This window comes from Salminus brasiliensis, chromosome 12, assembly GCF_030463535.1.
Source record: "Salminus brasiliensis chromosome 12, fSalBra1.hap2, whole genome shotgun sequence".
NCBI lineage: Eukaryota > Metazoa > Chordata > Actinopteri > Characiformes > Bryconidae > Salminus > Salminus brasiliensis.
In genome coordinates, this window is record NC_132889.1 from 8,363,875 (window position 1) to 8,384,685 (window position 20,811).

The 20,811-nt window shown below is 42.2% G+C and overlaps 1 protein-coding gene across 3 annotated transcripts in view; it reads right to left on the bottom strand.

Moving 5' to 3' along the window:
- Window positions 1–20,811, bottom strand: part of septin9a (septin 9a) — a 133,587-nt gene that overhangs the window by 14,938 nt on the left and 97,838 nt on the right. For all 3 annotated transcript variants that reach the window (XM_072693336.1, XM_072693337.1, XM_072693338.1), the window contains 4 exons: window positions 8,346–8,549; window positions 2,360–2,488; window positions 1,730–1,811; window positions 417–554 (listed from right to left, as the gene is read on the bottom strand). In XM_072693336.1, coding sequence (XP_072549437.1) covers window positions 417–554; window positions 1,730–1,811; window positions 2,360–2,488; window positions 8,346–8,549 — 553 coding nt within the window. The remainder of the gene's footprint in view (window positions 1–416; window positions 555–1,729; window positions 1,812–2,359; window positions 2,489–8,345; window positions 8,550–20,811) is intronic.

Consider the following 20,811-nt stretch of genomic DNA (forward strand, 5'->3'; position numbering starts at 1 on the left):
TGTTCTGTACACAACTAGCATGTGTACATGAGCAAATGTGGTTTTTAATACTGGTATCAAGACGTGATGTAATAAGACAAGTTAATGGAACCAGCAGTTAGTTTAAGTTTAAAAAAAAAAAAAAAAAAAAAAAAAAAAAAGGCTTTTCCACCTAGTGCAGACCTCTACTAGTCATACATAACCCCCCCCCTTTTAGCTTTTTGAACCACTTATTTAATACATTAAGACATTATTACATTATTTTCTGTATTAATACAGTGTAATGCCTCAATTGTATATGAAACACCCCTTAAATTACAGTCAGTAAGGTCAAGAAATGGTGCCTTCCTACATGATGGTGGCAGAGCAACACAAATGTGTGTGTGTGTGTGTGTGTGTGTGTGTGTGTGTGTGTGTGTGTGTGTGTGTGTACTGACCAGTGTCCTGTGGGGGGGATGAAGTAAATGCAGCAGTGAACCCGGGAGTCAGGGATTCTCTTCTTCCTCTCAATGTTGATCTCTTCCTGCAGGTACTGCTCATACTGGTCGTTTATGAACTTCATTATGGGCTGCCAGCTGGAGGAGGAAAAAATGGATTATGTAACATTTAGAGAATAAGGTCATTTGAGTAGATGGGGAGCGTGCCCAAACACAGCAGGAAAAGTGGCAAATTAAAATCCACCATTAAGCAAGAAGGAGGAAATACTAAACATCTGGCGAGTAGATTTGCCTCGGTCACCAGACACTGTGGTGGGACACCTTACATAAGGCACATACAATCAGTTCAGGCCAATTAACCCCTGGTGTACGGACAAAATGAGCACGCATTGGCTACTAGTCGTGGAAATCTTAGCGTACACAAAGTTTCAGACAGACAGAGAAGTTCTGGAAGCTGGAACTACACATGGACTAAACGAGTACTGTACCCGACAACTGGACATAATCTTATAATCTTACAAGCTTAAGTGTGAATTGATCTCATTTCATGATTAGAAGACATATCATCACAACCTCAGATACAGACAATTCGGCAACTTTACAGAAGTTTTACTAGACCATATTAAACAATTATATTTTGAAGAAATTCAGAAGCATTTTATTGGTCCATGGAGAAAACTAAAAACCTGACAAAAATGGAGATACATGGTTTTCACAGGACAGCAGCAATATATCGTAAATACATACATCCACCTTTTCACTCTCAGAACAAACATTAGTCCTCATAATTTGAAGAAGCCTGCGGTCCTTTGAATTGTGTCAAAATGTCAAATAACGACCAACAGAAATGCTCTGAAATGACTTGAATGAAACAACGTTCGACACTGACTTCCATTAAGTGTTGCGCTTCAGCAGTAAAGTTTCCCTTTTGGAGCTAGAAGGCTTTGTTCCAGCAGTGATGTATGTACAGATGCATGTATATATGGTCGAATGCAAACATTTGGGCAAATTACATGCAATTCCTGATGTTCCTGAGGTTTAACATACAACTACGGTTTATGTGCTTCATTTAACATGTTTGGGGAACAAAAACATTCTTTTTAAATGTGGTGCACTCAAACGTTCTGGCACATGTAATGGTTTCTTCCAAGTTCTGTTTTGTGTATAGTGTTTTCTGAAGTGTTTGTTTATTTCATTCATTGAGGGGGAAAAACAAACAAAAAACACACTCCTGATAAATATGATCTAAATACCATTTTTGTAAAAAAAAAAACTTTAGGACATTGGTTGTAAAAACTAATGTGTTCCTTTACCAGTTTTCATTGTTGATCTGATCTCCAAAGCCTGGTGTGTCGATCACGGTCAGCTTCATCCTCACACCTTTCTCTTCAATGTCTGCACAGAGAAGAGATGATCATCATTAAAGTCTCAACCCACCAACACAAACCAGCCTTCTGCACAATGTTTCACAACTGTGATTCAATCTGATACTGTGCTTCAGAAACGACATTCAGATTATTTAACATTCCTCTAATCGACATCATCTTGCCTGGGTCAATTATTTGCATTTTATTTAATTCATTCTGCTGATACTTTTTCCACTGTGTGTTTCGGTACTGTGCCCTAAAAAAAACAAACAAACAAACAAACAAACAAACAAACAAACATAAAAACAATTCCTGTGTGTTGTACTGAGACTCAGTCCCCTGTCCAGACATGGAGGAAAACTAACACTGAGCCATCTGAGCAATTTGGGCAGTTTATATAATCGTTCATTAACTGTAGTCGAGATTAAATGTACAGTTAATTACGATATTGATTTGAGGACATATTGCCCAGTGCTAACTAGGGAGGGAGGGGGGGGGGGGGGGGGGGGGAGAGAGAGAGAGAGAGAGGTTTCATATGTATGAGCCAGCGTGTGGGCGGCTGCTGAGAGGCTTTACCGTGGCTGATGGACTTGATCTCGATGGTTTTGGGGATGCGTTCCTCAGCTGTGCCCATCACCGACTTCCTGCTCACTTTGGACTTGAAGAGCGTGTTCATCAAAGTGGACTTCCCCAAACCGCTCTGCCCTGCACACACATACAAAACACACAGAAAATGATCAACACAACAGCTGAACACAAGCTAAAGCTGCTGTTAAAAAAAGTAACTCAGAGAAGAAGTAAAGGGTGTGAGTGTGAGCGACAGAAAGAAACAGCAGGAGTGGACAAAAGCCAGCGAGAGAGAGCTATTCATACAAACACATGCACACAGGCGCGCACACTCACATTCCAACATAGCCCAAATAAAGTCCAGACACCTCAAAAATCCAAAACACTGCATGATAAGCAACCGCCAATACGTGACAATACCAAAATAGGCTTGTCTACTCAACGCCATTCAAATATCCATTTAAAACCACAGCCAGAGATTAAACACCTCACCTACACTAGCACCGATGTGGCTAACTGGACAACATCCTTTATTTACTGTACCTGCAGGATCAAACCATTAAGGTTCTGGTACCTGTGGCTGAACTGACAATTACACATTTGTCAGTTTACTACTAAACTTGCCATCAGTTTTGTGCTTCTTTGGTTTACAAAGAGAAATACTAGGTTGATACCACTAACAAGCAAACACTGTGCTTGCGCTGTGTTTAAGTGCTCAGCAGAAGGTTGGATACACCAGATGGTTAACTGGGGAATACAATTTCACTCTATTTGAGTTGTTTCTGTTATCAGAAAACACGCGCACTAATCATAGAGATCCTTGGATATCCCAAAAACAACAACATTGAGCCGTCCAAACACTGCACAGTATCAAACTAAATGAAGTAATATTAGGTCAACTAAGCATTGGAGCGGGAAAGCCAAAAAATCTCTAGTTTCCCCACTTGTAAATACCACATCACTGGTCGCTGTGGAATGTACAAGTGGTACAACAGGTATTTCTTAGTTTCGGACACGCAGCATTAGACTATGATCAATTTGTACCTTTATAAATATAGCTCCAAAATCTTACTGTGCCAAAAAAATGATCAAAAAGCTATTAAAAAAAATTAAATAATTGTAAAACGGCAGTTAGACCTTATTTAAATGTTTGATGTATATATTTTTGCTGCGTTCCTCCTAACCCCTTGTGTTTTCTCCCAGTTACAACTGTTTCTCCCGGGCACCACCAGACCTGGCTCTCCACTTCTTTGCTGCCTGGCTGTGCTTGTGACTGTTTACCTGCATGGACTTTCACCTTTCACTCTTCTTTTTTTTCTCTCAATTTTGGTTTATTGTTTATTTCCTATTTTGCTTATTATGGTGCTGTCCAGTGTCGACCAGAGGAAGATGGGTTGCCTTTGTTCCTCTCAAGGTTTCTTCCTCTCGATCTGAGGGAGTTTTTTCTTGCCACTGTCTTGCTCAAAAGAGGCTCAGACCGGAATCTTTGTGAAGCTGCTTTGTAACCGTGTTCGTTGTGAAAAAGCACCATATAAATGAATTGAACTGAAACATCCCTAAACAAGTTTCAGTACTTGTTACTGACCGAGGGCAGGACTGGATGCCACATTTTCTAGGTAAACTTGGTCACGTGTGATCGTGCAGGGCTTCTGTAACGCACTGCTATTTCTCTCAAGATGAAATTTGCTTTACTTTTGTAATCAACCACATTAAAAACCCTGCCGAGCACCAGCCGAGAGCAGCAGTGTGTTCCTGTGCATTACTGCACTGCGGTGTCGTTACTCACTGACGTGTTCTGTACTGGGCAGAGTGACGGACTCCTGTCCGGTTAGTGATGTTGAAAGTCCTCACTCTGCTTCCCCTAAGAGGAATGTCAGTTTTACATATTCCACAGATTTGACATATACACAGAGCAGATTTCAACACTGCCTGCCATGGGGTTCTGCAGCCATGCCTAAGGACTGTAATGCAATCTAGTGGTTGAATGAGGAACTGCAGCATGCTGTGACCTTGTGCAATGCTGCGACAACTCACAAAACATGGATCACATGAAAATCAGCAGATACCTGATTGATCCTCTTTTCAGATAAGATTAGATAGAAGATAAATCTACTTGCATGAAGAGGAAAGTTAAAGAAAATAACTGACAGCAGATGCCTCCAAGGCTGGAGTTAGGTCAAAAATAAATAATAAATAAATACAAAAAACAAACTAAAAAACTCCAACCCTTGGGGTGCGTCTCAACTGCGTACCAATTAGTAACCCAAACTAGCATCTGCGTATGTAGTAGATAAAAGTAGCAAACTTAGAACTGGTTGGTTTTTGGTTGTGGATTTGATGGACATCATTACTCCACAATGCAATGGGACAAAGGGAGGAGGGACTTGCGTCAGGGAAAATGAGGAAAAAAGGTGGATAATGATGTAAGAGCGGCGACAGTGTTTAAAGAACTTCGAACTGTTCGAACAAAATGACAGTATGCTAATATTAGGATTACTAGAGTACTAACCTGCCGCAGAGACGCAGTCCTGGAAAACCACCAAAATTTCCCCATCAGATAATCAACATTTAAAGCTCGCATCTTCGAGTCAGAGGAGAAAACCTAGTTCCACTCATTTCAGCTCTAAAAGCATTCACAGGTCCTGTCCATCCTTCCACTGTGACTGGTCTAATTCCCCAGACAGTCCAGATCTCTACATCATTAAATGCGTTTGACATTATTCGGAGATGAAAAGCAGAAAATGCTCAGATTTCACCATCTTAGACTAAGCTGTGAAGGTGTGGAGTCTCCTGAAGAGAACGGAAGCTGTAGTAACAGTAAGAGAAGTGTCAGTATGTAGCATGTCTGTCCTTAACTAGGTTTAGATGCTGAGGTTTCTACATAATTATCCGTTCTGCTCTTCTGACCGACGGTAAAAATAAATGTCTTGTACTGGACGGCCTGTTTATAGAAAAACCATAGACTAGAGAAGAGTAAAAATGCTTAACGCACCCAGACATCCCGTAAGTACAATAATGTGACCTAGTGGCTAGTGAAGGCTAGCTGCGGCTAAGCTTTAGCTGGTCATTGGGCTGCCTGGATTTAGGAGTTTGGCTCTCTCTGGCTGCTCTGACCGGGTTAAATAAACAGCCGGCCTGACCAGCAGAGCCGCATGAAGCAGCGGCAGCAGCTGCACAGGGACAGCGAGTTCACTTTGTGAATTGCTGGACGAAGGCATAAAGTGTCATTCATTCACCAGCACCTCAAACATCTCCCAGACTTACCACAGATTTCAATCCTTTACACACACCAATCAAGTGCAGTTCCAAATCTGTAATTAATGATTTTTACATTCTTTAGAGAGAACATAATATAACAAATATACAATATATGGACAAAAGTATTTGGACACCTAACTCATTGCACCTACAGGAGCTTTTATGACTCCTATTTCTAAATCCAATGGCATTACCATACCATGGAGTTGGTCCCCTTGTGTCTTTGTAGCTATAACAGCTTCCGCTCTCCTTAGAAGGCTTTCAAGATTTGTGTCTGTGCCACGATTTGTCTATTGAGCCAGAAGAGCATTTGGTGACACTGATGTTGGCCAAGAGGGCTTGGCTCACAATTTCCGTTGTAGTTCATCCCGAAGGGGTTCAATGGGGTTCTACACAAAACTCATCCAAACATCTTTAGGGACCGTACTTGTGCACTGGGACACACTGAGCGTTACTGTACCCTGGTGGTCATTTACAGGTTCTCTGGAATTGGTCATGTTTCTAGAAGTGCAGATTTTACCAATGCAATACGCAGAGCAGCGCACTGTGATGCAAGATCTCTCTAAACCCCAAGCTTTTAGAACATCCAGAATGTGCAAAAAAAAAAAAAAAGAATACTGGGTCAAGTATAAACTGCTTATGGTAGTCTTTGCTAGGGCTGACCTCCTAGTACCTTAGTAGCCGGTTGCAGTTGCACTCCCCAGCACATTCTTCGCTTACCTGACCTACTGTTGCTTAGGGAGGGAGTTCCTCCCTCTAAGCTGTGTACTCCTGCTGATGGTCTGAAAAACCCATCTTTTTCAGTTGGCTTATGGGTGAGCCAAAACTTTAATTGCATATTTTATGTTATCTTGAAAAGCGGTTATCAAGTAAAACTATTATTATTAATATATTAATATAATAATAAAACAACCACTTAGGCCTCATATAATTTGATTTCCTGAAACAGTAGAGATTATCTAGTTAACATACATTTTTACTATTAATACTAATACATACCGAAACAGTAGGTGGTGCCGATTCAGCCGACCACTTTCACCTTCCTCTTTTGGTTCTTTTAACAATGCCCTGGTCCAGCTGAACCATCACATTCCAGCCGTCAGCAAGCTCCTTAAAAACGGTCTCTTTATCAGCTCATCATGACTAGTTGAAAGAATTCAAAGCTTCTCAACAATGCTCTTTATCAACCATGGGCCTCATTCAGGGAAACACACAGAGTATGGTTTACAAATGAATAAAACCAAACTGATCTGGGCCCTTTAAACTTGACAAGGGTTTAAGCAGCCATTCCTGTTTGACCGACACCTGAACAAATATAAAAGTTCAATATGAACCTTCTGACTCCGGCAGTCTGTTCCGAGCCACCATCAACACAGCCACTTTATGACCCCTTATTTCAGAGATATAAAACATATGCAAAACCAAGATGCCATGAAAAGCAGCTTCAGGAAATGCAACACTTAATTTATCTTAACTACCACACACACACACACACATGCGGGAACACGCACATCCACCCACCCACCAACTGAACGGTGGCATTTAATTGACCGCCATTTCAAGACGCCTGCCTGTGCTTCTTTAAAGTGAAATCACACGTTGACGAATGTAGTGCTCTGGAAAATTAAAGCTTGGGTTACCAACCTCTCGTTATATTAAAGGATTCCCTCATTTTCATAATTCATACCACACTTACTAAAAGGGTCACATAAAGTTAAATGAAATTACAGGGGTTCTGAAAAACCATAGACGTTTAATTACAAAGGTCAGCGCAGTAAACTGCAACTTTCCTCATTCCAGCAGAGCAGCAAAATCATGTGTGAAAGCTTTTTTTTTTCCCCCACCAAGAAAGCATGTACACCTCCATACCTTGACTTTTCAGACACTATATAAATACATAGTGAGGGACATAAGTATTTGGACAGTGACAAAGCTTAAGCCAAATTAAGACGTGATCAAGCATTTCAATTCAAAGGGAATGGAATGAGCAGATCGGATTTGTGTCTAGAGTAGCCAAAATCAATTTAGCTACAATCTAGATTAGGCAGTCTGAACATAGCAGGTTTTATTCAAAACGCATGTTTTATTTTCTTATTAAATCCTTTTCTTTGCTCAACACACAAACTAGTGTGTTTACTTTGAGCTGGGACTTGTTTAGTGCCCGAGTTAGGGCTGCATGGTATAGTGGTTAATGTGGTCTCAACGGTCTGAGTATCTTACATACTGTAATACAGTCCAAAAAAAACAAACAATTTAGCTCTGCTCAATTTAGACAAATTAAAAAGTGTGTGGTTCTATTTTGTGTGATGTGTAATTGGCTCGACCAATTATCCACATGTACAATGAAATCAGTTGATCTCAGACATTCATTCTGCTACATTTGTGAACAGTCACATCATTCAAAACCAGCACCCCTGTTTCTTCGCTTTAGCCATCTTCCATGGTCCTTCTAGTAGGCTTACTTGTGTTGCTGGAATCAACTCTACACCCTTTACCTTATTAATGTGTAACTGCTCATCAGTCAAACATCCAATTACATTTGGGCCTGTAAAAATGGAGGGACTATATAAAAAAGTATGTACGCAGGGTGATGTTATCTGTTTCAACTGCTGTAAATATGTTCGGTCCATCCTTCAGTGTTATAAATGTAGTTTTATTATTTTTAGAACTGATCAACATACATTGTTTGCTAAGGTTGAGAAAAAGGACAATTTTTTAGACATGAGTCTTTACTCACCCACTACCATGATGTTGAGTTCAAAGCCCTGCTTCATTGCCTTTCTCCTCATCTGCTCCAGGATAGCATCGATGCCCACGTAGCTGAAGTCCACACTGGGTTTCTCCGGGTAGACACTAGGGGGCATTTCTGAGATTACCGGCTCCGCCATACTGCTGCTGCTGCTGCTACTGCTACTGTAGCTGGAAGAAGTGAACTCTGACCCTGTAGTAGAGACAGAAGGAATGGTAGGCAGTGAGAACCTGGTAAGAACACTGATTATCAAGCTACAAAGACACTTCTCAAAGTGGGATCTACATACTTAGCAAGTGTCAGTTCAAAAAGTCAGTTCTTGATGTGTTGGAAGCATGAAAAATGATCAAGCAGGACAAAAGGCAAATGTAAAGATCCGAACTCTGACGGCCAAACGACTGGGTCAGATCATCTGCAAAACTGTAGATCTTGCCGGTCTTTCAGTGGTCTGTACTAAAATTGCTCCAAGAAAGGACAACAGGTGAACCAGCGACAGGGTCATGGGTGCCTTTGCTCACTCCATAAAAACCTAATTAACATTCAGCTGAGCTAGAGGCCACCAGAAGACACTCCACATATTAGAAGAAAAATTGCTCTAGCTACAGACAGGCAAACACTGAGTAACCAGCTTTCTAAGTACAGACTGTGTTGGGAGAACAGAACTCCTGCACAGCTGGAGAATAGACATAAATATGAGACACTCTAAACGAGGAGGTTCTGGTTAGGGCTAGAGAAGGCCAACACATCAACACTCTCCAGTCTGTGTAAATATCCATACATTTGGACCTTGTTCGCCAGCCAGCAATGTTCTCATTCATTCAATAATGCATCCATCTTCTCCAGCAGTAACCCATCACAAGGGAGCAGGCTCATGTTCGGTTAGAGACGGTACCTACTCCAGCCCGGCTGTTCTCCATGACCTCACTCTCCGAGCATTCCATGAAGTGCTCCAAAACGTTATGATCAAGAAATACGTAAGCATGTAAGTATGCAAGCATGCAGTGGAGATATTGATTCTGCCTCTGAGATTCAGTTAAAAGAACCACTGTTTCTCAACCCAATCCATGCACACACACACACACACACACACACCATCTGCTGCACATGACTAATTTCCACAGACAATAACTCCCCTGTAGTTAGTAAAGGAACAGAAAAGCCCTGGAGTCAAAACATATTCATACAGTGAGCCAAGGGGCGGGCAGTGAGCACCACTAAAAGCTACACACTTCTAAACGTCACTTACAGGAAAGTTTTAGGACCCAAATGAACTATTTTCAATCAATTAATAGGTTAAGAAGGAGTTATATAATTTGATTACTTATTAAAGTATTTATTTAACCATTACATAATACTAAAGTCCCCCCCCCCCCAATTAATATAGCCAATTAGCACCGGTTTGCTCTGTCCCCATCAGGCGTAAATGCTTCAGACACTGGGAAAATGAGGACTGATACATGCCTCCTCTGACTCATGCACAGCCAGCCCCTGCCGCTTAAAGGAAAGTACCAGGTACACAGCACTGATGCATTGGCTAGCAGATGCACATGCCAACCAGAAATCACACTAAAGTGATGTGGGGAGAGTGACACCTTCCCACCTGGAGAGAGCAAGGCCAATTGCTCTTCCAGGCCCCCAGCTGCTGATAGCAGGCAGCATGACTGATGAACACAATCACAGAAATTTTATTCTCACTCTGCAAATACTGGTTCCCTCTAAAACTACAAATGTGAAGGTCATCTGGATGAAATAAGGAGATGTTTAAGTAAATGGGAAGCACATATGGCATCAAGTCTAATCAATAATAAGATCTGATGGAAATCATTTTATTCATATATTTTCAATTAACATGTGATTAGTTGCCGAAGCCATAGAATACACTTACGCTAAACTATCTGAACAGATGATTATCACATGTCTATGGTAAACAACTATATTCAACAAATACAGTAAACAGATCAGTTTACCATGCACCTTTCCAGACAAGGCATATACATATTTAACCTCCGTAGGGTCAAAATGAAACTAGTCAACAACTCAAAAACAAGTTTTACAGCAGTTGGACGAGTGAGAAATGCCTCACATCAACATGCTTCGAATCAAAAGTCAACGGCGACAAAGCCACCACTTCCTGAACACACACATTCTATGATAACTTTTTTCGGACCAGGGGTGAAAAACGCCCAACAGCTGTGGAAGGGGGGAGGGCGATGTATTTCACAAGTAGTATAGACTAACTGAAAGCTCTTAAATGACTACTACATATCCCACATTCTACACAACCATTGCCCAAGGGGTCTAGTTGACCCCTACATTTAAACAGAGTGATAAAGGTGGTAGGCCGAAAAAAATTGAGACATCAGAGAAACAGTGACAATGGGCCATTTTTGCAGCTCAGTTTCCATTCATGATCCATATGGACTGCCGACCTAACCATACATTCTGAAACATCATCAACATTTACAAATGACTCCAGATCAGTTTTCCATGAGCGGTTTACGTTGAGATATTAGTATGATAAAACGAAAGCACCATTTAAAAGGGGGGCTTTTCTCTCATCTCTGCTACAGAACCATAAAGTCCAGCAGAATAAGGCCTGGTCACCATGATCAGAGGATCGCCGATCAAATCCCGGTCATGCTGCTAGCCATCGGCTAGAGCAGAATTGGCCCTGATCTCTCCAGGGTGGGTAGATGGCGCTCTCCCCCCACCAGTGTTAAACTATGACAAATAGTTTGTTGATGAAATTGTCAACTAACCTTTATTTCATGACGAGAATGACTATTATATAAAAAGTATTAAATAAATAAGAAATAAAGAAAGAGAAAATATAAGAAAATAAATAAAGATGCTGTTTGTGTGTATATTGGTCTTTCTAACATTAACATTCCATAACTGGTTAATAAAGGTTTCATTTTGTGCAAGTGTATATAATGACTTTAAGGACTGGAGAAAAAGCATTTACATTTTACATCCTTTATATTTAAGTTTTTATTTAACTGTAGATGTAGTCAATTAAAGCTAAACAATTCAGACACCTAAATTATGATTCATTCAAAATGAACACCACCCGCCACACCCCCACACCGCTTTGTTGCAGCAGAGTATCCTGCGCAGCATCCTGAATTCTAAACAGGTTTCTTTCCACATATGATCTACATGGATTGAGGACTGTAAAATATCCATCTCCTGTTAATCTGCTATTTTAGAGATACAAGGTTTTTGTGCATAATATATTTACATATATCCACCGACTCAGATTACAGCATTTTGCTCTGCCTATTTATACTGACGTTACAAGACTCAAAGAAACAGGTGGTTTCTGTAGCTGTGTCTATGACGCATGTGATGAGGTTTCTTTAAGAGTCCTTTAAGTGAAGAGCAGTGCTAACTCACACTTAGTATGTAATGATTCACAACACAGGGTCTCCCAGTTAGCTAGGTTACTTAAGCCTCCAACAGAAGGAGAATGAAGGAATGCCCCTACTGGGTTTAAATGACCCAGTTTGGTGAAAAGCCCAGCCTTCTGAAAACATCACCCTTTGCTGCTTTAAAGTGCTGCACTCATGACAGAGCTAAAGTCAATGAAGCAACTTCTCTTCAATGGTCGGAACAACTGGGGTGGAAAAAAAAAGAGAAGGCAGAAAAAGCCCCGTAACCTGACCCACTGGCAGCTCCTGGCCTGGCACCAGCTATTCAGTCCACACACATACACACACGTCAAGGCAGCCAGCAACCATCAAATTCCTTAACACAAACAAAAAAAAGCTTTAGTGTTACACTAGAGTCAAGTCAACGGTCAGAACACGAGGATTTTAACTCTTATATAAGTCTATAATCACTTTTATAAAAAAAATATTACAAACATATTCCATACACACATTTACTAATCTTACAAACACTAATCTGGTATGTCTTAAAATTAGAATTTCTTTTAGTGACTTAAAGAAGTCAGAATTACAAGAGCCGTGCAATAGAGCTGTGTATTGGAGCTGGGTTATACATCTGTGTATTGGGAGTGTGTATTGGAGCTGGGTTATACAGTTGTGTATTGGGAGTGTATATTGGAACTGGGTTATATAGCTGTGTATTGGGAGTGTGTATTGGAGCTGGGTTATATAGCTGTGTATTGGTAGTGTATATTGGAACTGGGTTATATAGCTGTGTATTGGGAGTGTATATTGGAACTGGGTTATACAGCTGTGTATTGGGAGTGTATATTGGAACTGGGTTATATAGCTGTGTATTGGGAGTGTATATTGGAACTGGGTTATACAGCTGTGTATTGGGAGTGTATATTGGAACTGGGTTATATAGCTGTGTATTGGGAGTGTATATTGGAGCTGGGTTATATAGCTGTGTATTGGAGCTGGGTTTTGTACAAATTAAAGATCAAGTTAAATGAAGCCAACATAAGATCTTAATACTACCAAGATGTTGAGAAACTGACCTGAGTCAGAGAGCTGCTCCATCTAATCACCCTTGAAGTAACATTCTTTTCAAAGGTAATCAGACTCACTTGTTGCATATTTTACTGTGTTGTGGGTTGATCGTACCCACCAGTCTACATTTAATCACACATAATGACAGAGTAACATGATTATAGAGTTTCAAAGATTAATTAGAAATAATAATAAAAAAAAAAACTAATCTCTTATTCCTAAACGTATCCAGGCCCTTAAACCATTGTCATGAACAACCCTGTTTGATTTAATTACACTTAAGATGTGTCTAAAACTCAGCTGAAGTCCATGTGTTAAATATCTGGATTGACATATTTAGGAAGCAACTCACCCGAGTCTATAATGGCCCTCAGGTTACACCGCATTGTCAGGACAAAAAATAACCCAATGTCCAATAAACAGTCTGTGAACCTCTGAAAATAACACCCTTGCCCCGATCTAATGCTGGATCACAGTGGCCTCAATACATTTGGAACAGAAGAATCAAACTTGAGCCTTCCCAGAGTTCTCTGTCCAAATTGGGCATGTGGGGAGAAAGGGCTTGGTTAAGGAGGTAAGAATGAACCCAATGGTCACTCTAAACAAGCTCTAAAAGTGATGGGGAGAGATGAGAGAACCTGCTGGACGGACAACCTTCTCTGTAGCACTTCATAAATCAGGTCTTTTTTTGGCAGACTGGCAGGAGAAAAGCCACTGTTGTGCAAAAGGCAGCCCGCATGGAGTCTAGCAACATGTGGAAAAGATTCTCTGGTCTAATGTGATGGAAATGGAACTCTGGGCAGAGAAGCAAGCCGTAAGTCTGGCAGAAATCAGACTGAACATTACCCGGCTAATACCATTCCTATGGTGAAACATGGTGGTGGCAGCATCACTCTGTGTCTTGAGTCTCCGCAGTTCAAGTAAGAGCAGCGTCTTAAGTCTCTATGGTGCAAGAAGCCAAGTCTCTGGGATGCAAGACACACCTCAAATATCTGGGGTCTGAGTCTCAATGAGGGGAAGCTAGGTGTCTGCAAATGTTTGACAGTCAGCATATGTACTATAGTGGAGGAGTAGCATGCAAAACATTGGGCAGCCAGGTTTTACTCCGAATGAAAAACTGAGAGCAGAGTTACTCCTCCCATATTCTAAATGGTCATACAGCCACAGTGAAACAAGTGGGAAAAACCCCAACGTTCTTAGAGCGGAGCCAAAACCGACCCAGCTCCCTGCACTCAGAAACTGCCTGAATATACAGAAAAGACTTTGGAGGCTCACAGAGAACCCAGTGTCTTTTAAAAACACCCTCCTTCCTGAAATTAGTTACAGTCAGAAAGCTGCATGAACAGCCATTCATTCTTTCCCCACCGCACTGCTGTTGTTTTCACTGCTGCCCATAAGATGACACACCTAGCTTCCACCTCTCAGGCCAGAAAGCCACTTCCGCACTTCCCTGATCCCTTCCAGACATTACAAAAAGGCTGCACACACTATTTCCTTTGAGTCGGGTCAAGGCCATATGCACTGCTAGCCTGTTGCCTACTCAAGCCAGGTCATCCTCTTGGACAGAGATGGTAACCTGTAAAAGCCTTTAGGATCTATAGATTCAGTTTGTGGAAATCCAAAAAGGGTTACTTCACGATAGTGAAAAACACTGGGACCAAGAGTAGGTAGTTCAAAACACTGGCTTCAGGCCGCTCAGCCAATGAAACTTGTGAATTAGGAATTTGTTGGCAGAATTTAAGCAACATATAGCATTAGCGCTAGATACAGACATCCCGACCTGATCCAGTGATTCAGGATCAGGGCAGATTCAGAGCATTTTTATTGGATTGGGTTTTGGATTTGAGGGTTCCGATCCACTTCTGAGCCTTAGGTTTGAGGAGGAGGAGGCTAATTCTAAAATGTACACACACACCAAGTAAGGTAAGGGTGCACGTATTTGTCACTGTACAGCGAAATGGGTCCTCCGCATTTAACCCATCTGTGGTAGTGAACACACACTCACACACACTAGTGAGCTAGGGGCAGTGAGTACACACACACCCAGAGCGGTGGGCAGCCAACTCCAGCGCCCGGGGAGCAGAGAGGGTAAAGGGCCTTGCTCAAGGGCCCAACAGTGGCAGCTTGCCAAGCCCGGGAATCGAACCCACAACCCTGTTATCGATATCCCGGCGCTCTAACCGCTGAGCCGCCACTGCCCCAGTGATCTGATTGCAACTAGGAGCTAGGAGCTGAATGGTCAGGTAGGTCATTCAGACTGGCCTGTAGGATATTAAATACTATTAAGAAATATGATCTTCGTTTAAAAAGCTGCTCCCCAAAAAAAGCAAAATCAGATTCGAATTTAGTCTGATTATAGAAACAGTTATTAAATTAGTGATTTTACTGGAGTTTACTTGCGTTTATTAGAACGTCTTATCTACGTTTTGGGGTTAAATGTGCAACACATCCAAAACATTGAGGCTGAAGCCAACGTGGGTAGCCCATCTGCCTCAGACATTCAAGAACAGAAAGCCGAGGTTGCAGTGGGCACAGACTCCACAAAAACTGGACAGCTGAAAACTGGGAAAACAAGTCTGATGAAGCTCGATTTCTGCTGAGGCACATGGATGGTATTGGCCATGGCGTGAACCAGCCGTGTGTCAACAGTCTACTCGAGTGTTCGAACAATTCAGGGTAGTCCTAGAACTTCTGCACTGCTCTCTATAAAAGTGAAGAAAAAACATCTGTGGCCCATTTTGTTCATTTCCAACTTGGCCAGGATCAAGGACAGGATGAGAAGACCTTTTAAACCAAACTGCTGTATCATGGCACCATGGTCACAGTCTTAAAACTCAAGCGGAGATTTCCAATAGGCTAGAACTAAACTCTACAGAAATGCAGGCAGGCTGAAAGGTCATCCCTGTGAATACATCAGACAGTATCAACTTAGCTCAGTGTTTCCTGCTTCAGTCACCTTACTGACAAAGGCTAGCCTCGTTCTATGGGCACTGGGAGGGTGAGCATAAATCTGCCAGGTCAAATTCTCTTGGCTGGGATAGAAAAAGGCATTCACAACTATAGAGCAGTTACTGCTGCTTTCAGAAAGCAAGGTTTAATGGCTTCTGATGAATGCTTTTCCAGGCTTAGATCAACAGTCGTTAAACTATACAGTCATCACATCCTAAAAACGGAACTCAACTCGTCACTATTGGTATGCTATGGTGAGTTCCTATCGTAAACATTCGTCAAAATGTCAGAAAACGTTGACTTAATAAATGCCATATCTATCATCGCATGTCACTAACCTCTAGGGGGCACACTTGCCAGGTTTGGAACAGCTACATTGTAATTAAGCAGCATAAAATTGCTGTTGTTGGACAAATCCCTTGTTTTAACAAAATGCTACAAGTATGTGAGTAAAATTGTTTGTAGAGATGAAGATATTGTGCAGATGAATGGTCAACTGTAGCCAAACATATGACATGCATGCAAACCAGCATGAAAACCACCACCACCAGTACGTAAGGTGGAACGGGAAATTCCAAAGTTACTTAAGTCAAACCCTCCTTCGTCCAAAAACAGCACATTGATTTGGCGAATGAAAAACAGTAGAAGGACAGAAAAAGTATTGTCCTCGTTTGGTCGCATTCCTGCATCGGTAATGTCATTTAGAATACACACAGATCTGCATGGTATGACAACCAACACCTTCCAAGCCTAAAGCCAGAGTTCCAGTATCCTGGAATAGGATAGCATGCTCCCTCCAGGTAGGGAGCGACAACCTACCCCACATGTTTCTAGATTATTCGTGATGGGAAGAGGGATTGCAAGATTGACTGCATGTTCGGTGCAGTGGCTGCAGTAATTCAATCTGGGAGAGGCTTGAAGTAGAGATACTGGCCCTTTGCACTGATAAGAATGCTTCCTGGTAACCTCCCGTTGGCACAATCATCTTGGAGAAGGCTCAAGGAAAACGAACTCTCCTGGGCTGGCCTGGGAACACCCAGGGATCCCCTAGGAGGAGCTAACAGGAGGGTTTCTTTGCTTGCGTTACTGCCAAAACATGATGACAGTGATGATGATAATGATGACTACAACGTGTGTCTAACGTTCAGCTTGAGGGTCTTATTAAACGTGTTCCCATTAATGTTTTCTTATCGGTTTCTTTGCCTACCAATAACCTGCATCATATTGGCCCCGAAAAACACAAACACCGGTTACCTTTTACACCGTAATGTTTATCCCTGCTGCCTGGTATAACCTCACTTACACCCTAATGCTACTTTACTCTATAGGGCCTCGCAAACAATCCCGAAAGTGACTTTTCAATGAGAACACAGCAATTTATGGAACCTTGAGAACTGCATTAAAGCTAGAGCACCATGAAATCACAGTGGCTCTGACAAACACTGTAAAAGCTAGGCAAATGAACACATTTCGTTCCACCCTCTGCGCACCATGGCAATGTGCTTCCAGTCACTGCAGGCTCTGGTATGTTAAAAAGCACTATGTACAGCTTTTGGATGTAAGCCCACAGTGACCTATGAAAAGACTAGTGCAAATGTTTTCACTGGATCAACTTGCATGGTGCAACAGTGGTTAACGTACCTAAGGATTCAATTTACATTGTCCCTCTACACGTCCTGTAGTGGACCTGCAATTCATCAGAATTCATGTGTAGATCAAACTATAGAGTGTAGAGCCCCCTACTCTTAATGCAATCAATCAGACCAACTGAGTGGATCCTATGAACATATATAACACATTTGTTGGAAGCTAGACTGCCCCCTACACTTCCTATTGTGTACTACTATCTGTCAAAATAAGCATGGATTCCAGCATGTGTCTGATGCTCTTAATCCAAGACATCTTGAATGCAAATCATGTTACACAGGTAGGAGAACAGAGAATTTGAAGTCTGGTCCAAGGACACATCAATGCAGCATAATGTACTTGCCTGGTAAGGGAACCGGAGCCTAGTGTGCAGCCCTATTTAGGTCACCATTTTGCCCCCTGCAACATCACCCTTGCTGCCCAGTTTAGCTGCCTTCACCCATATCCCGCTACTGAGATTTGCGTAATAAAGTTAGTAATCACATAAATCTTTGAGATCACAACTTGAAAAGTGTGATGCTGTAATCCTACAGTTTGCACGATGCTAACTGGTGGGGTTTAAGATTCAGTTAGCTAAGAAACACCAGGGCAAAACTAAAAGTACTTCAGTTGTAGTTCACCAAACATGTCCTGGCTGACTGACTACACCTGAGGTAAGGCGGAAACTGGGCCAATTACACTTTTGGCTGAACCACTGCTGTAATATGCTGAAGGGCCACGATAAATACAACTTCTAGCCTAAGCAGACTCCTGCTTGTTCTTACCTCTTGGAGCAACTTCAGTATCTAATGGAATAAAAAACGCCATTAATCATCCTGATCGTATTGAAAGCCTCTGAACTTTGACACAATGCAGAGGAAAAACACAGCCTTACAGCCTGCAGCCTTTGCAAATGGTTTCCCTTCCACCCCGCAAGGCGAGAATGACGCTTTTCCTTAGTGACGACGCACAATGAACTGACCCTGAGCCCTGCCCCCCCCCCAGGGCTGGTCACTTCACTTTTCAGCATATGGAACCGCTTTTGCTTTTAGGTGTCTGATGTCTATGGAAAAATGTCAGAAATGTACAGTATGTTGGTCACTTTAGCTTAGTCAATACATGAGTAGGCCAAGCTACTACATCAACTAAACAATGCCAAAAGATGCAACACAATGACTTTTACACCATGAGTGAGAATGAAGCGTGAGCTCCAAAAAGTACAAAAAGGGCAGTGGTGGCTCAGCCGGGCTGTTGATAACAAGGTTGTGGGTTCGATTCCCGGGCTCGGCAAGCTGCCACTGTTGGGCCCTTGAGCAAGGCCCTTTACCCTCTCTGCTCCCTGGGCGCTGGAGTTGGCTGCCCACCGCTCTGGGTGTGCGTGTACTCACTGCCCCTAGTTCACTAGTGTGTGTGTGTTCACTACCACAGATGGGTTAAATGTGGAGGACACATTTCGCTGTGCGGTGTACACTAACAGTGACAAATACGTGCACCTTTACCTTTACCTTTTAAAAAAGGTTTATTATCCACTACCCACTTTGTATTTCACGAGAACTAGGCTTGTTACAATCAAACTTTTTTGAGAGCAAAAACTGTTTTTAAAAAAGATGAATAACTATATAGTTCACAGTTGAGAATTATCAATTTTCAGTCAACAACATTTTTTTTGTGACACACAATATGCTTTTCTAAACATATCAGGGATCTGGTCAGTGCTTAAGTAACACGGATCAGCTGCCATTTAATTACAAACAATGTAATTAGTCTATTTGGTCATTAAATGTCTAAATATCATGATCTAGTACTTTTACCATATCGACAAGCCCGTAATAATACCGCCTTCCCTGTGACCGACTAGGGTTCGATTCCCTGGCCAGGAAAGCACACCTCACTACAAAACTCCAGACACTGTTTACCTACCTGAGTAATAAATTACATGGATGCATGTAGAGATGTGCCGATGCAGGTTGAGGACAGGGCTGGATCATCGTGCAGAGCTTCAGTAATGTCCTGCACCGTCTATCTCCACTACTGAGTGTGTCCATGAATTCTTGTGCTGAACTGCACTGTGGAGCTCAAAGCAGAAACCCACCCGAAAATGGCTGCTTATCCAGCGCTGGAAACCCCTTCACTTTGGCTGTGGTTCATTTAGCTTTCTGACTGTTGCTCTCTGTACTTTGTCACGGATAAACGTAGTCTGCACCGTTTGCCATTTTGTGTGGTTAGCCTGACTGACGGATCAGAGCCAGCACGTCTATTAGCACACGGGTTTGGGGCCCAACGCTAGCTCTAACGGGCTGCTCCAGCCATGCGCAAGCTCTGTAGTTTCTCTAGTGGTTGAACAAGGAACTGCAGCATCCTATGACCAAGCGTCACGAAGAGCTGCTGTAATCCTGAACTCCTGATCTGATAAAAAAAAATATATAAATATAATATTCTCTCTTTGTAATGAATGAGGTCCGTCAGTGTTCTGTAGTACTATTGTTGTGCTACTGTAGTCATATTGCCCAGTCCCTACAGGAAACCGTTCTCACCAGCACAAACAAAGCAGCAGGGCCAGTGAAGGCCAGGAACATCAAGAAAGTGACTAAACACAGCCCTCAGCCTGACTTGTGTCACTTCCCACTTCCACTAAATGAAATGTTATGACAGGAAGTGTGTGGACTGACAGGGCCGAGGGCTTCAGGAGATAACGACCAGGCCGGGTCGGTGAGACACCAGAAAACAGCCGCAGGATGAGAGGAGTGGAGAACGCTGCGGCTGACAGACGTGCTGACTTCCTGAAGTGGAGAAACTGAGAACCAGAGACTTGTTTTCAGACAAAATGGCAACTGTACAAATTTCTGAGATTTTCAAGCAGTTACCAGAACCATATGGTGCACGTCTGAGTTCATTAGAAACATCGCCCATCTCTCCAATTAGCGTCAGCACAGAGCAGCGGTGAGTACCGGTCTCATGAATACAGGCCCACACTGAAGCTCATGCTGCTGGTAGTCTTCCATACTAATGCGAGTGCTTCCACATTTCACAACACTTCGATCAACACAGAGAAAAAGTTCTATTTCAGTTTCGAAGGCAACAAAGTTTCCACAAAAACTCCAGAGCTGGACTAAATTAGTCTTCTTCCTCTGCTTTCAATTAGAGATTAAAAAACAGATGCCTGCGAATAGCCAAGAGCTTTTGTACTGAAAATAGATGCCAACGACTGCAGAACCACAGAAAAGAGGGAGGCTGAGGAAGCAGAGAGTGGGACACTCCGTGATTCTCTATGGTGCAAATGTACAGAGGGTGACTTTTCACTAAAGTAGTACATTCATAGCAGTAAATGGGCAGGGCTGTAGGTAGGGAGGTCCCAATCTGTGCTGCTCTTACTCTCAGACCCTGTTTACACCCGGTCACTTCATGCATCTTGAGTATCAGGATTATATCTGGATTAG